This window comes from Oryzias melastigma, linkage group LG10 (assembly GCF_002922805.2).
Source record: "Oryzias melastigma strain HK-1 linkage group LG10, ASM292280v2, whole genome shotgun sequence".
Classification (NCBI taxonomy): domain Eukaryota; kingdom Metazoa; phylum Chordata; class Actinopteri; order Beloniformes; family Adrianichthyidae; genus Oryzias; species Oryzias melastigma.
The window spans coordinates 6,421,344-6,438,483 of NC_050521.1; the positions used below are offsets into that span (position 1 = coordinate 6,421,344).

Here is a 17,140-nt window from a genome sequence, read left to right on the forward strand (position 1 = left end):
AATAGAAAGGTAAAAACAAAAGAAGTTAGTTATACTTACAGTATATAGCACTGTACTGTCCCATTTACCCAAATACACACATTCACACCGATTGTGGTCCCACTGCCGAATATTAGCGCTGACCTAAAAGCACCAGGATCAATGTGGGGTTCACCTGAACACATGGGCTCTAAGAGCAGGAACCAAACCTATCAGAGGTCTTCTGCTCAACCTCTGCACACAGAAACTGCTTTAGAAATAGATTGGAAAGTATACTAATGCAAATGCAACTAAGTAAAATTGTCTTGAATTTAGGAAACCCTGTCAAAAACAAATCCTTGTATAATTTATAACAATTTGTTGCATCTTTTCAGGTAACACAAATGATCATCACCCCACCTTAAAAATCACTGTAGATCATTTTTTAAGATTTAATATGTTTATTTTAATTGTCATTTGTCCACAGTAGTGAACTCTAATGAGAAAAAAACAAGTAAAAAAAATCAAAGCCAAATGCTTTTTATCTAACTTACGACAGACACTATATTCTCCTCAAAAATAAAATGCATTTTTCATTTGGATCCTTTGTCATTCAATTTTAACACTTACTTTTAAAACGATTTATTACACAAAAAAGGCAGACAACACCACATTTTTAAAAGATTTGATTTAAAGTATCATTAAAAAAGACAGTTGTCTGTCACTTTACAAAGGAGTTCCCTCCTGAAGAGATGGTAATTCCACAAAAATCCCAACAAAACCTAATGTCAGCTCAGTCATTACTATTCACATGCCCAAAATGTGCTTCATAGGTGGAATAACCTACTTTCATTCACCTTCTCTTCCTCCAGTTTAGTGTCAAAGAGGTCAAGATGGAGTCTATCCCAGCTCCAAATGGATTAAAGGCCTTGTAGCGGTGTCAATAAAGACTGTTGTTGGCCACTGGCACTCAGAGATTTTAAAAGTAAATAAAACATATCAAATGAACAACTTTGTTGTAAAATTTAACCCACAATCTTAGAACTGATAACTAACAGACTTTTTTGGCTTTATTGTGTAGTAATTTAGCAATGCTGTACATTTTCTGAAGAAGCTTCATTCACTGTGTTGGGGTAGAGACAGGAGTGATAATGGTTTATATATAATAAAAGATAATTAGGAGATTCAAGCGGGAATAAGTCTTACAAAATCAGACCAAAGTACACTAACTGTGTGCTTTAGATCAAACACTATGAGCCGCTCTCACTGTGCTTTTTAACTGCATCCATTTTACAGCTTGGCAAAAAGTATTTAGTCAACCTCCAACGGTGCAAGTTCTGCCACTGAAAAAGATGAGAGAGGCCTGTAATTTTCATCATACTGTAGATATACCTCAACAATGAGAGACAAAGTGAGGAAAAAACCTGAAAATCACATTGTCTGATTTCTAATTAATGTATTTGTAATTTATGGTGGAAAATAAGTATTTGGTCAATAACAAAAATTAATTTCAATACTTTGTTATACACCATTTGTCGGAAATGACAGCAGTGTTTTCTGTTTTCTGTAAGTCTTCACAAGGTTTTCACAAACTGCTGCTGGTATTTTGGTCCATTCCTCCATGCAGATCTCCTCTAGAGCAGTTATGTTTTGAGGCTGTCGCTGGGCAACACAGACATTCAACTTCTTCCAAAGATTTCCAATGGGGTTGAGATCTGGAGACTGGCTAGGCCACTCCAGTACCTTGATCCAGAGGATCGTGAAGGCCATTTAATTGTTTCAATTCCTTCATCCTCCAGGTACTGCCTGAATACTTTTGCCACGTGAGGCCGGGCATTGTCGTGCATTAGGAGGAAACCAGGACCTACTGCACCAGTGTAGGGTCTGACAATGGGTTCAAGGATTTCATCTGGATACCTTATGGCAGTCAGAGCACCATTTCCTAGGCAGTAGAGGTCTGTGCGTCCCTCCATGGACATGCCTCCCCAGACCATCACTGACCCACCACCAAACCTGTCATGTTGAACCACGTTGCAGGCAGCATAACGTTCTCCTTGTCTTCTCCAGACTCTTTCACGTCTATCACAGGTGCTCAGGGTGAACCTGCTCTCATCTGTGAAAAGTACAGGGCGCCAGTGGCGGACTTGCCAATTCTGGTGTTCTTGAGCAAATGTCAGTGGAGCTCCACGGTGCTGGGCAGTGAGCACAGGGCCCACTACAGGACGTGGGGCCCTCAGGCCACCTTCATGAAGTCTGTTCCTGATTGTTTGGGTAGAGACATTCACACCAGTGGCCCTCTGGAGGTCATTCTGTAGGGCACGAGCAGTGCTCAGCCTGTTCCTCCTTGCACTACGGCCCTGTCCAGCTCTCCCAGAATAGCCACCAGTCTCCTGAAATCTCCTCCATGTTCTGGAGATTGTGCTGGGAGACACATTAATCCTTCTTGCTGCAGCACGTGTGGATGTGCCATCCTGGAGAAGTTGGACAACCTGTGCAACTTCTTTAGGGTTAAGGAGTCGCCTCATACTGCCAGTAGAGATAATTATCAAGCCAAAATCATCACGAGTGGAAAACCAGCCAAAAAAGATCAAGAGGGAGAAACTTGAAATGACCTCCACATGTAACAACATTTTTGTAAGCAGTGTATATTTTCCACCATAATTTACAAAAAAAAGTCAAAAAATTAGACAATGTGATTTTCTGGATTTTTGTCTCATTTTGTCTCTCTCCATGATGAAAATTGCAGGCCTCTCTCATCTTTTTAAGTGGGAGAACTTGCACAATTAGTGGCTGACTAAATACTTTTTTGTCCCACTGTATAAGGCCAGAAAATACACACATGTGGGCTAGTTAAATGACACTAAAGGTTTAATGTGGCTGATTGTCTGTCAGCATTACAGCTTTGGTGTTTTGTCTTTTATCTGCTTCTCTGTGACTGAAAAATGCCCTGAAGACAAAAATCATGCATTACAAAACCTCAGCTATTGTTTGTAGGACAAATTCATCCATCTCACTCATGGATTCATGTGACACTTCGTATGCTTATCGTAACATAAACTCATACGCAGATGAGAGCCATTGAACACTGGTTCAGTCATTTATCCAAGGGCATCAAGACAAAAGCAAAACAAAGGATTTCTGGTGCAACATCCACTAATAAAAAGAATTGTAGTTAGAAATATAAATATGTTGGCCTCAATTTGAGAGGAAAGATACAGCTTCCCTCTACTGCTCTCTGCTGGACAAGAAATGAAGTTAGTTTAAAAGCACTGAGGCTCAATTTGTCAAACAGTGAATGGAAAGACTGTCAGGACGATCCTTAAGTTTGGAGACCATGTGTTTAAAGCCACATGTTAAGCCTCAAAGACGGTTATCTTTAGCAGCTTTTTCTGATTTGATTGTGATGCTGAATCTTCTAACGTTGCAAACTATGGAGCTGGTTTTCTCAGCATTAAAACTTTTTTTTGCAATAAAATGCAAACCGTAAAATTATCTAGACATATAAGCTTAAAATAATTGGTATTAGGATTTGTGTTTGATGCAGCAGATTTGGTTAAATTCTGGAATATTTTTTTGCAACAGGAGTCGAGTAGCTAAGGTGTTTCCTCCAGGTGTGATTAGACTGATGATCTTAAGACGGGTTTTTGTCCTGAAGAGGATTTGAGCAGATCTTTGGCAGATCCTGGAAAATAGTGCTGATACACTGCAAAAACGGCCTCATAGAAATAAGTAAAAAAGTCTTACCCCCATTGGCAAACAAATCTGCCAATGGGGATTAAAAAAAAAGTTATTATTTAAAGAAAAAAGTTCTAGTGACTAAGCAAGTGATTATTTTGCTTTTAAAAAGTGTTCTTGTTATGATTATTTTTCGTGCAAGATAGAAAATCAGATGTTTTTTATTGTAAAACATAGGTCTTTTTTCTTTCTTATGATTTAATTTTTGCAGCATATTTTAAAAGAGTCATGTTTCAGTTGCATTTAGATTAGAGAGCAGAGTTCTCTCTGTTTTTCCAAAAATGCTTAGCTTTTTGAAAGCTTTATATCAAGTTTAGGCAACACGTTTTTTTTCTAATCAGTGACTTTGTTCCGTCTTGATAAAAGCTGTAGAAACAAGTAAAAAAAATCTTAAAATAAGAAAAAATAATAATCCTTAAACTAGTAGAAAATCTGCCAATGGGGTAAGAAAAATGTTTCTAACCATTAATATACATATATATATATATCAATGATTATAATAGAAAATTCAAATTTTAAGAAAAAAAACTAGTCACCGAGATGTGTTTTTTCTTATTTAAGATTGTACTGGAATTGAAAAACCTTAAAAATATTATTTTTTCATGCAAGACAAAACATAAGGTTTTTTCATAAAACAAGGTTTAACATTTAGTTTTTGCAGCGTATTCTCTAATCAGCTTTGGAAAGAAATAATAAAAAAAGGTTCCTATCTTAAATTTCTAAAATTAAGACACTTTAAAGTCACTTTTTGTCAATAATTTAAAGATGATCTTTTATATATAAAAAAAATACTTTATATATGAAAAAAAACAACAACTTTACATTCAATTCTAATAGTTTACAAAAAATAATTCAATCTCAAGTGTACAAAGGCAATCTACAGTTTGCTCCAAAGCAACAGGGAGATATTGCACTTTACACGCCTCTCCAGTACATTCCTCACATTAAGGCAGAAGTTTTTAACTCAATTTAAGAAAAACACCTGATTTCGGTTGTCTTTCACACTGCACCTCCGAAAAATGCTTCATTCGGCTTAGCATCGGTTACAATCATTAAAAACATTCGCAAACGTGTGAAGACGAGTTGATTTTTATCTCCAGCATTCAGAAACATGAGCTCAGCTCAAAGGGGCGTAACCTAGCCGCGTTCTGAGACGGCGTGCTTTTATGGCTAAATTCCATCCTAAAAACCTGAAAGTGGTAACACGCGTCCCGTCTCAAGAGGCTACTCAAAACACTGCATAGAACTAAAGGAAAATAGATTATTTTAGACATGTGCCTCAAACGACTGAATGGCGTTATTCACTTCTAAAGATAAATATTAAATAAAAAAAACCCTCGCAAATAAAAATATCAGAAACACTATAAATAAAATACTGTTTTCCGATTGACAGTAACCTTTGCAGTGTAAAACTTTTAAAAACAGTGAAACACTCAGTGATAACTTGGCTTCCAGAGGAACAGGAAGCACTGTGTGAACCTTAAAGTGCTGCAGTCAGTCTCAGGTCTGCGTCGCTCACAGTTCATGATTTGGCTTTCAGCAAATGACTCCTTTGACAAGCCAGGAACCAGCAGGAGTCTTTGGGTTTGCTTTGCATACTGATATTAGACGTTTCGGTGCCCTAACTGCAGCGTCAGGGGCTTGGCTGAATGGAGCTAAAGTGTGGAGGAAGTGTGCACTTCTCGCAGGATCCAGTGGGCTTTTAGACGTTTTGGTTTTCCGACGCCTCGATCATGGCTCTGAATCTTGACTTTTCATCTGCCAACAGAGCCGCGGGAGCGTCAAACTCCAAGATCTACGGAAAATGTAAAAACAAAAAGGATTAAAATGACACATTTTGAGACAAAAATATATGAATTTAAGAAGCTTTCAGACCCATTACTTTGCTGAATTTTCATCAGAATTTGCTCTAATTTCTATTGTTAGAGACCAACTACAATGAAAATTGTGCTTTTAGGGGTTTTAACATGTTTTTGTGGAATTTTGTTGCCATGAATGAGAACATATTAAGAAAATTAATCTCAAAATTGTATTTCTGTGATAGCTCAGCTATTGCTCGCCATTTTTGTTGCACCGCTAATGTTAGCTTGGGGTTGAGAGGGGCTGTATATTAGCGAGATAGCGGGGAGTGGGGGTGGGGATGCTGAGCACCATCCAGTCATTTCACTCTAATAATAAAGCAATTTTAAGTTTAAGATCTACCAACCTGTTGCAGGAAGCTTTGTGCAATTTTATAGCTGGGTTTAGGCTAAATTTAAAATATCTACTAACGTTTCTCTAATATTTTAGACTGGAGGGCTGGGCCAAGATGTGTAATGTCCCCTCAACTCCACTCCTCAAGTGTAGATAACTATACTGACTATGTACCAAGAAGTCAGATCTGGAAATAACCAGATAACACAGGAAAGACTCACTGTTTTTTTCTTTATTTTAACTATGGTGCTGCTAAAACAGCAGGACTCATTCACATTTGTATGAAGGCTGATTGTTAGAAATCAAAGAGTTCTATTCTGGTATCTTCTGCTGAGTCAAAACAACTCCTGGGAAAAAAAAAATTTCTGAATAACTTCAGCAAAAATGATGTAACAACATACTTTCACCAGCATTTGATTCAAGCCTGGATTATTAGTTCATGTTTCTTTCCTGTTAGATTTGTGTATCACAAAAGCTAAAAACTAAGGAAAATCCTCTTTTTAATTTGCAAAACCTTTCAGTTTGTTTGAATTTGAGAATTGTAGCATCTCTAGTCAGTAAGCCAGCAAGTTTTTAATAAGTTTTAAAATTATTTTCTTAAATTTTTTCTACAAATAGATTTGAAAATCAAACTCTGTCCATCACTGTGATCAGTCTCTCCGTTCAGGAAAGTGCTTCGAACCAACTGAAGAATTGATGCATCGGTCGTGTTGCATTCCTACCCACCTGGCCGTTGTCCAGGACCATAATCCTGCTGCAGCTCATGACCGTGCTGAGGCGGTGCGCAATGATCAGAGTGGTGCAGCTGCCAAGCGCACAGCTGACCGTCTCCTGGATCAGGCGATCTGCCTCTATGTCAATAGCTGCCGTTGCCTCGTCCATTATCAGAATCTGCAGTGGAGGGAGAATAGAAATTTATAGTTGTAAATGTCACATATATTAAAAAAAAAACAAAGGCTGGATGTTCTGCAAAGAAGAAAATACTTTAGATTTTACTTTGTGTTAAATTCTATGATATCAAATTCCACTAGGTGGCAGTAGAATCCCATGAAGGAATAGATGCAGGGAGGCTCTTATTTTCTTAAAAAAAAAAAAAACTTTAAACAATATCACCTACAAAAAATGAAAAAAATGCAAACTCGGGCTAACATGTTCCCACAATCTGTACCTTGCTGTTCCTCAACAGGGCTCTGGTCACACAGAGCAGCTGCCGTTCTCCCACAGAGAAATTCTCCCCGTTCTCAGTAACCTCTGAGTACAGCGAATGAGGCAGCTGGCTGACCTGAGGGGAACAGTTTACCGAGAGCTGAGTACAACACAAGTCAACTGTCATGGGAAAGGCATAGGCGTAAAGTGCAATCGTCATATCACCCACCATTTCTTTAACGTGCGTCTTTTCCAACGCTTCCCAGATCTGCGCATCGGTGTATTCACCCGCAGGGTCTAAGTTGCTCCTGTCGGAGCAGAAACCACATTAGCTGAAGGGCAATACATTTATTCATTAAAGAAAGTGCTGCTAAGGTGAAGTCACCATGACTATGTTTGATTCGTTTTTTCATAGGAAGCTAAAATCCCACAAACTGCACTTAGAAACCAAACCATATTGCAGCTTTAAAATAAAAAATAAATAAAAAATCAGCAAACTGAAGGCATGATTTCATTTGGGGGAGGCAGTCTTCATCTGTTTTAGAACCGATAAGAAGATCCAATTAGATCACCTGCATTCCTAATAGAGATTTTCCATTAGAGCAGCTGCATTGATTGCTTAGGGTGTAAACTTCTCTGAATTGTAGTTACAGCAAAACTTCTGAGAGTGGAAGTTATTTTACCTGACGGTCCCGATGAAGAGCACCGGCTCCTGAGGGATGATGGCCATCTTGCTCCGCAGGTCATCCAGGCCAATGTGTGCGATATTGATCCCGTCGATGGTGATGGAGCCCCCGCTCAGCTCCACCAGCCTGAACAAAGCCACAGCCAGAGAGGACTTTCCTGCAAACAGGCGCAGAAAGCCGTTGGTCTAACGCAAGTGGACACGCTGCGATGCAGATGCAAATGGAAACTGAAGCGCTGCTGGCCGGGGAGCTCAGAAGGTCAGTGCTACCTGATCCTGTGCGGCCCACAATGCCGATGGTCTCTTCGGGCTGGATGGTGAAGGACAGATTCTTAAGCACCAGTGGCAGATCATCCCGATAGTGCATGTTCACATTCTGAAAGGTGATCTTTCCCTGCTGAGGCCAGGAGGGGGCAGGAGCAATTTCCTTGGGACTTTGTCTGGGTGCCTCACTGTCAAGACCCTAAAACACAGACAGACAATAATCTCTGGAGTAATCTGCAAACCTGGAAAGAGAAGCTTCAAACTGAGATGGAAGGAGTTTCATCTATGTTCTATTTTTGGGCTCAACTAAAATGGTTATTTTAAAATTAGCACCTTTATCATAAATAAAGGGGAAGAGATTCATGCAAAAACAACATTTTTGTGACGAGTGACAACTGGTATAAATGTCAGATATGAAGGTGGGAGGGGCTTTCATGACTTTAGCCTGTTTTGAAGCCACAGGACAAACTCATCTGCATGTGAGGCCGAAAGCCCGACAGCCTGGAAAAGCAGGATCAATCTAAAAGAGTATTAATCCACCCAGCAGCATATCCACAGCAGGACAGTGTGAAAGAATTGTGGCGCTGACGTCAAAGCCTGACTGAAAGGCTGCAGTGGGAACTAAATCTGATGAAGTGTGGGAATTCCTCCTCAGCAGTCATGATCAGTTTAAAGACCCACTCTGATGAAAATTGTTTAAAAATATTTAAGCTTAAAATATTTAAGCTTAAAATTGTTCACCATTTTTGTTGAAATACTAATGTTAGCTTGGGGTTGAGTGGGGCTGTAAGTAGAGGTGGGATAAAATATGGTGCAGCGAACTATCGCAATATTTCAACTCAAACAATTATCCGTCCTCTCCTTCAATAATCGGCTTCTTAAAAATAATACCAAAAAAGACCACCAGGAGGGCATTAAATTAACATATTGTTTTTTAAATTGTTCTAAAAAGAAGATTTTGAAGAAAATAAAAAGATAAATTTGAAGTATAAATAGTGGTTTATCATAGATTACCACGGTAATATATCAATTATTGCAATGTTTGCCATATCAATATACTATTGGTATCATGAGCCATGTATTGTGAATCACATCGCATCATGAGTTACACTGAGATTCTCAGCTCTAGCTGTAAACTAGAAGGAGAGAGCGTAAACAGAAGGATGGGGTCTTTTTGCAACTTGATCTTAGCGATTTATAAGTAAATGATGCAACACTAACATGTGTGTGTTGAATACTCCACATTTTAAGACTGAATATATGATATAACAAACAGAATTTGTACATTCTATGTCCTTGGAATGTATCATATGTATAACTTATCCGCGTGCTGCCAAACACACCAGTATGAAAATCGATGCTCTCACCTTTATATAATGATTGATCCTTTCCACTGATGTAAAGCGGGCTTCAGTCTCGGTGAGCAATCGCACAGTAAACTGGAACAAACCCGTCAGCTGAAAGACAAAAAGCAAAACCAAATGAAAAACTCTGAAAGGAACACGCCGTCCTCATCACTGCGAGGGAATGTTTAAACATTGAAGCATCGCCGGCGATTTGCCAACATCACCAATAGTTAATCATCAACTTTGAGCGAATGAAATAAACCAAATGATGATCGTGATGTGATGAAACTTGAAAGAGAAACATGAAATAAAGCAGTAACAAAGGCAAGATATGAACTCCACCTCAAACAATGAATTTCTGTAGCTGTGCGACAGAAAGAGCGCTTTGCAGGTTTGTCCTCCATCATGTCTGTAACGCTGACCCGCTCCACAATGGCCGTTCAAAGACCAACTCTGCACTTCATTGTGCTTCATTGTTGTTTGGAGGCAGAGTGATGCTGCAGCTTGAAAACAAACCTGCATCACAGCAGTCTGTGTTTGGGGCAAACCGCACAACCACAGGTGGTCACAAATGGATTCAAGCTTTTAAAGCTGCTAATAAAAAACGTTTTACTGCTGCAAAATAGCAACACTTGGTGAAAGTTAAAGCAACAAGCGGCATTGTATGGTTCGCAGACACAACCCGCCTATGCCCCCGCCCCCTTTTGAGCAGTCCCAGCCCCCCCTCTGCCCCTCCACCCTGGTCAGAGCTGAAGTTTTCGTAGACCACACCCACATTCCTATTGTATTCACATTATGTTATATCATTAAGCCAACGATTAATGTAATAAATTGTCAAACTATTGCAGTAAAAATGTGAGAGCAACAATAAAACACTACTTTTTCTCAAGTTGCTTCCCAATAATGCTCGGGGAGTTAGGAGATCAAAATCTTTAGATGGTGACTTTTTTTTTTAAATTCAAGATGTGGGCTCTTTCCAAGGTTAAAGGTCAACAAAACTTTGGTAAATGTAGCAGATTTAACCTGGTGGCGTGTGTATAACATTTCATAAAGATTGGTTCATTTTCCATGTTTTGGGAAAATGTGAAAATTGCCAATTGTTACACTTTGCTACAAAATGGCCATCAAGTCATATGTCCTGTGTCCGTCTCACAGTAATTGAAAGACTTTTTTTTGCATATCCCTGAAATTTTTATACCGTTTCTCCCACGGTAATGTAAGAAAAAGAAGTAAGAAAAGAATTGCAAAAACAATCTGGTCATAATGACAGTTTCAGAGTTTGCATTAGTTGTTTACAAACCTGCACTGCGTAGGATATGGCCAGGCCTGCGTAAGCCGGCGGTATCTGATTGTGCATGACGACTATGAGAAGTGCAACAGCAGTGATAAGAGAGATGCTAATGAGGTCGAGGCGCACGGCCATCCAGCGCATGGCACAGCTGAACAGGAAGTTGGTGGCCTGGTTGGTGTCCAGCAGTTCCTGATATCTAAAGAAAACAAACAACAACAGAGAGATAATGTGGAGGGATTTCAGCAGGAGAACAGACCAGCTTGAGTGAAACTTTTTGGCTCAATAGTACAGAAATGACATTAAATCCAAATGCTCTCACCTCTTCAGGAAGCTGGGCTCTCTCCCATAAGCATGGATGGTGGGGAGTCCCTGAAGACTGCTGGTGATATGGGAGGTGAATGGGGATTGGCTGATGTTCTCCAGGCGCTTCAGCTCCCGGATGAAAACCCTGGAAAATAGATAATAAATATGTTTACACTCCTAAGTAGCTAACATTTAGAAAAAAAACAGTGTTCCCCCTGCTGTATCGCGGTTTTAAAGATAATCTTTGTTGCTTCTTTTATCCCCACAGCATTCTGTATTCAGTGTCCTAATTGGCTGCTGATTTTGTCAATTTCCTTTGTGGCATGTCTCCTGTACAGAATATGTTTAGTTTGTCAAATCTTTGATAGTGATCCTTGATCTGGACTTATTTTTCTACAAATGTTTGAATTTTGAGAGTTTAAACAAAAAAAGAAAATTGTGAAAATGTTTTAAAAAAAAAGTGTATAAGTGTATAGTGAGGGGCCTTACAGCCTTAAATGTAATATTACTTCTCAGATTTCACCTTTGATTTGAGAATGTGACGATTGACATGGGATTACTGTATTTCACAATACTGCAAGAAAACAAATGATTTAATTGATTTGTGACCAAGACATTATTATCTAATCAGCTGGTTAATTTGTTGCATAAATCAATTGAAAAAAAGAGCTCCGAGAGACTCGATCAATACATGCTGAAGTGTGTTTGTACAGCGTAGTCCGTCATTTTTGTTTGTTATAAAGATTTCCTGGAACGGAAACATGAAGGAGAAGTTGTCGTTGAAGCTGAAACACAAATCTGGTGAACTGTAATGTTGAATTCAGTTTTAGCAAGAGAATCTGGACACAGAGAAAAAATAATGCCGTTCAAAAATCAAAAGCTGGAAGTTCCGCCCCCTCCGCCGGAGCCGGCCGCAAAAAAACATCATGGCGCCCAAAATCATTGGCTGGAAGTCCTCAACCGTATACCCCCGTTTTACCCTTTCAACCTTTTTTCCCTTTGACATACTGTAACTGCTTACATGATCAGCTGATTTACAGAGAATTTTTTAGGGTATTTTCCGGACATAAAGTTCCATTGTAAACGAGTATAAAATTGACTATAAAGAAATAAAACGAATAACATTCTCCGTCTCATTTGAAGCTCATCTTTCACACTGAACTTTTAGACAGTTACAGTTTATTTGCATTTAAAAACCTGATAGTTCTGAAAAGTTTTGAATATACCATTTTTGAAAGGGTTTCCTTAAGTTTAGGAAATTTCCACTTAAGCAGCTGGCTAAAGTTGCAAAATTTCCACTTCCAGCTAGAGACTGATTCTGGCACCATCGTTCATATGACCAGAGGCTCCTTCATTTTAAAGGACATTATTTTTAAGTTCAAGAGTTACATGTATTACACTAGTTTTTGTCACTGTAATTAAAAATAATTATCATTTGTCACATAAACACTCAAAAACTACAAAACATTTGTTTAGAAGTAGCATAAAATACTTATTATTGGGGTGTAAATTTGATGTTTTTAGCTTATTTTTCCCCCTTTGAACACCATATTACTATCTTATTATGATTTTTACTTGTGCCACTCCAATCACTCCACTTAATTCCGAGTAGTCTTTTAAATATGATTATGTCGTTTCTAGCTAAAAAAAAAAAAAGAATGCTCTTTTCTAGGACATAAAATACCAACAGAAAATGTTAAAACACCAAAAACGCAATTTTCATCGGAGTGGGGCTTTAAGTAAAACTTACCTGCTGCATGGATAGAGAATTTTACAACTTTTTAGACAATTTTTCAGATTCTTTTTCCATTTTTCCTGGTAGGCTACCTCTCTTTGCAGTGTACAGACCAGGCCCTTCACACAGACATGGAAGTTTTCCGGCTAATGTTTAGTAACTAGGACAGCATGAAAACGGTATGGGAACTAAACGTCTCCTGTGAATCGTTGGGTTTTCCCATCAAATGCTGACAGGAGATGAGGAAAGAACATGACACTTCCTTGCTTCCAGCACAGACTGCTCACAAACATATTTATGCCCTGGGCAGTTCCACTTTAGAAATTCTGTAATTGTTGCTTTGGAGGAGGAAACTTCAAGAAGAGACTCGCTTTGTTACAACACTCTGGTGCACCAGGATGTTTCCATGTCAACGGAGAGTTTTTCATCTAAAGTTTTCAGTATGCTCCAGTCAGATTTTTTTTTTTCTTTAAAGCTTCGTTTTAATCTGGCAATCCTTTGTAGTTAAAAGTCTGTGGCGTGACAAAGTTATTAGATATGATCAGGCGTTTATGCAGAAACAGGAAGCCTTCATAAGGAACTCTAAAACCCACTAATGCTTGTTTTTATATACCATAAAAACACAAATCTTGCTTTTGTGCTTCTGGACTTCACAACAAAAAAACCCCACAGCGAGTGTTCTTCTTCCTGATTTCACAGACAGAGGAAATAACAGGATTTGGTGGATATTTCCCCAGACACCGGCATGCTTTTGTTCTCCACAGCAGATTCGACTTTATTGCACAAATGCTGCGAAAACGTAAACAGTGACAAAGCAAAGACTTCACACTGCCGGCAACGTTTCCTCCATCTAACCCGAGGCGGTCCTGTTTGCAGATTTATAGAGGCATTTCTGTCATTAAAACTTTCAAGTTTCACTGAACTTGTTCCTGTTCTGCATTATGATTTTAAAATCATTCAAAGTTGCACTTAAGTGACTACACTTTCAAAAAGTGGAGCCAGGAGACTTGTGTCCAGAATTCACAGGAATAAAATCCTAAACCTAATCCAGGACTTTAATCTTAAAAAAAAAAAAAAAAAGGAAAAATGTTCTGAACTGTAGACCTGAGACGAAATATTTGTAAATTTATTCATCAAAGTGTCAGGAAGTGTGCGACTTCTTTGGAACTTTTAATGTGTTTTTTCTTTTTTTGTGTGAATGACACAAGGAACTTCAAAGCAAAATAAATATTCTCCAACTCTCATTTCTAAAATATGAACCTTTTGAAGCTAAAGTAAGAAGTGTTCACATAGGAATGAGCAAGAATGTAAACATCATCACTCGCTAAAATAATTGAATTCAAGTTTTTGATGTTTTTGAGACAAGGAGAGCAAAAGGACAGAAATGTATTGTTAATCCTCCAACTCTGTGGCGTACAAGTTACATCAAGTTCTCACCTGGAGACACGGTTAACGAGGAAGAGGAAGAGACCCATAGGCAGGATGGAGATCAAGAACCAGGGGAAGACGATGCACACCATCCCCAGGCAGAACAGGACCATGGTCAGGTTCTGCATCAGCATCTCAGCTTGCATGGTCAGACGCACGTCCACTGTTGGAAGGAGAAATGAACTACGTCAGATAAATAGTGCCAGAAATGTGTGACCAGTGTGGTCGACACAGATCCAGCCAGAGCACTAAAGTGTTACTGCTGTGATCGGAAGATTGTTAGTGTGCAGCTTGACCAATAAAAACAAGGAAATTAGATCATCAGAGTATAGTTTGTGTGTGTGTCCTACAGGCGCTTATGCATCACCAGCACAGCATATGTTAGGGGCCAGTACAAGCACCTTACTAATGACCAGAGTGTTTGATAAGGGCCCCGTACGACAGCATCCTCCATATGTTTTTAGTGCGTGTAACTTATATTGGCCTTACCAATACTTTACAATACACCTATGACAATTGTACGTTCCATTTTCATGACATCCCTTAACCCTCAGTAATCCCCTGAACTCATTGGTGTGTTGCCAACAATGTCAGCTGTTTACATTAATAATGCAGGAATGAAGCCACTAATACCTTTGTTTTCATTCAAAGTTTGGCTTTTAAAATGTTTTTAGCTTTAACTTTTTTGGTTTAAAGCAAGAATTTTGAAGTACCGTATTTTCTGCACTGTAAGGTGCAATTAAATGTCGAAAATCGGCCTAATAATCCAGGATGCCCTGAGGGTGTACTGCCAAGTTCTAAAAATCTGTAAATATGTTCTTGTGCGACTTTGGGAAGTCTCCACTCGATTGACTGTCGAACCATTTCCCGCTGACACGGCAGCGGCGAGCAAACGGATGATCACTCTGTAAGCATTTTGAGGTACAGAGACAATGCGGATGGCGGTAAAGTTTCCCAAATCTCAAGTTACTGCAGAAACCTATCTTAGCGCAACAAACACATAAAGATCAGCCGGCATTTCAGAGCGCAAGCTTTACCCAGCCTGCACCGTTACGCGCGCGCAGTCCCGAAAACGCGCAGATGATTTCTCTGACAGTGTTCCTTTGTTTGTTGAGGAGATGATCATGTTACTAAGACATGTGCTGAATTTGACAGTTTTCCCCACAGGTGAAACTACAATGGAGTAAGCGTCTGATTCTGAGCCGTCCGAATAGTCCAGGCTAATAACATGCACGGCTGCGTGCCATGCAAATCCAGCCAAACTTTATGCACGTTTTTCGGTATGTTTATTGCGTGTGACTGCACGAGTTACTCTGATTCAGCCCTGCTAAATCGTGTTTGATCACATTCCACAATGTTCCCTTTAGGCACTAAAAGAGCATGCGTCTTAGGAGCGATGGATGACAGACAGCACACACACTTTTACTGGGAGGCTGGGTGAGTCACACCATATGTGAAGGGATTGTTAATGCCTGGGCTAATGTATCCGCTGTAACTATTGTCCGAGCTTTTACTAAATCCGCCGGCATCTTTGCTGAACAATCGCCTGGAAATGAAACTGACTCAGACGACGATGACATGCATGTTTGATTATGGAATTACAAAGCTGTTTAATTCAAACATCGAGGACGTTTGTGAGAGAAGATTGATTCAAAATAATAAGTGGTTTGGTAAATAGTGGAATAAAGTTTAACTAAACTCACTGTTTTGCTTCGGTTACCTTTTTTTGTTCTTTATAATACGATGCGCTTTATGGTGCGGAATACGGCAGTTTTGTAATATATTTTTAGAACCATGCATGTATTTAATTTTTCTTTTTTAGACATTTTTCACATTATCTTGACATCATCTTTGGCTTATTTGTGATTTTATACATTTTTATTTCATCTCTACATATTTGATCTTTTGCTGTAAAACACATCAAACTCTTTGATCTCAATTTTTGTGATTTTGTAGAAAAACAAGGAGACAAAATTTGCCAGAATTGGGTTCTTTGGACAGTTTCAGGTTCACTGTGGAATTTTTATGCAATTTAATCAAAAATGTATCTTTGAAAAAAGGAGGATGCACTCAAGTGTTGCATCAAAAAAAATGTTTTAACCCTTTAACACCCGAAATGTCACTGGCAATGCTAAAATAACACACTCTTGTAACTTTTCGCTTTTCTCTGCCTCAAAATCTGAAGGAATTATGTTAACGCTTAAGAAAAGTTACGATAGGTCCAAGAACTTTAACATTGTCGACATCTCAGGTATTAACGATAAATGAATAGAGGAAATTGTAAAAAATAAAAGCTCAAATAGGCAACCACCGAGAGAGCTGCAAGACACACCTGTGCTCCCGTTAAGATGGAGCAGCACCTGTCTACGATCCTCTACAAACCCAAAGACCCGCAGCATATGTGCAGGTCATCCTCCATATGGGTGCGTGTGACTTTATAGTCTAATTGAATTTTACTGAAGTCCAGTCTCTGATTCTCTACCCCAAAAAGCACACAAAAAAGGAACTTGAAGAGCGTAAAAAATCTGCAAGCAACAGAAAAACAAGCGCAACCATCCAAGAAGAAAACAACTCGCATATCGACATGTCAAGCAAAGACACAAGTGAAGTGGATGACAGAGAGCAGCTCACCAGAGAGATTCCGTCATGTCAAATCACGCCGTGTGTTGGCACTACACCTTGTCAACTACAGTGACTTCACTGACTGAGTGCTCTCCTGAGGGAAAGGTTCTCAGTCGAGACAAATCAAGCCTCACCCTCGTCCATGTCCCTGGAGAAGCGGGTCAGGATCCGCCCCAGAGGTGTTGTATCGAAAAAGCGCATGGGGCTGAGGAGGAGCCGGCGGAACAGCTTGTCGTGGAGAACAGAGGCAGCCTTCACCGTGCACTGTCAACACAAACAACACGCTGAGCTCCGGCACCAGACCTGACACGTGTAAACAAACAACTTAGACAAACATACGGAAACAATCGCTGCTCGGGTAGAAAAGACAGTCGGAAGGAAATGGCAGTAAACAGCGGCTCTTGCGCGTCGCCTGCAGAGTTGCAAACGCCGCC

The 17,140-nt window shown here is 39.4% G+C and overlaps 1 protein-coding gene across 1 annotated transcript in view; it reads right to left on the bottom strand.

Moving 5' to 3' along the window:
• Positions 1 to 4,464: 4,464 nt before the first annotated feature.
• The window catches only part of wu:fb13g09 (multidrug resistance-associated protein 5), a 31,140-nt gene continuing 18,464 nt past the window's right edge, over positions 4,465 to 17,140 (bottom strand). The window contains exons 19-29 of the mRNA XM_024283767.2: positions 16,841 to 16,970; positions 14,094 to 14,247; positions 10,938 to 11,066; positions 10,628 to 10,814; positions 9,349 to 9,438; positions 7,988 to 8,180; positions 7,716 to 7,875; positions 7,262 to 7,340; positions 7,055 to 7,168; positions 6,613 to 6,777; positions 4,465 to 5,488 (exon numbers count right to left, since the gene is read on the bottom strand). Coding sequence (XP_024139535.1) covers positions 5,396 to 5,488; positions 6,613 to 6,777; positions 7,055 to 7,168; positions 7,262 to 7,340; positions 7,716 to 7,875; positions 7,988 to 8,180; positions 9,349 to 9,438; positions 10,628 to 10,814; positions 10,938 to 11,066; positions 14,094 to 14,247; positions 16,841 to 16,970 — 1,494 coding nt within the window. The 3' untranslated portion in view covers positions 4,465 to 5,395. The remainder of the gene's footprint in view (positions 5,489 to 6,612; positions 6,778 to 7,054; positions 7,169 to 7,261; positions 7,341 to 7,715; positions 7,876 to 7,987; positions 8,181 to 9,348; positions 9,439 to 10,627; positions 10,815 to 10,937; positions 11,067 to 14,093; positions 14,248 to 16,840; positions 16,971 to 17,140) is intronic.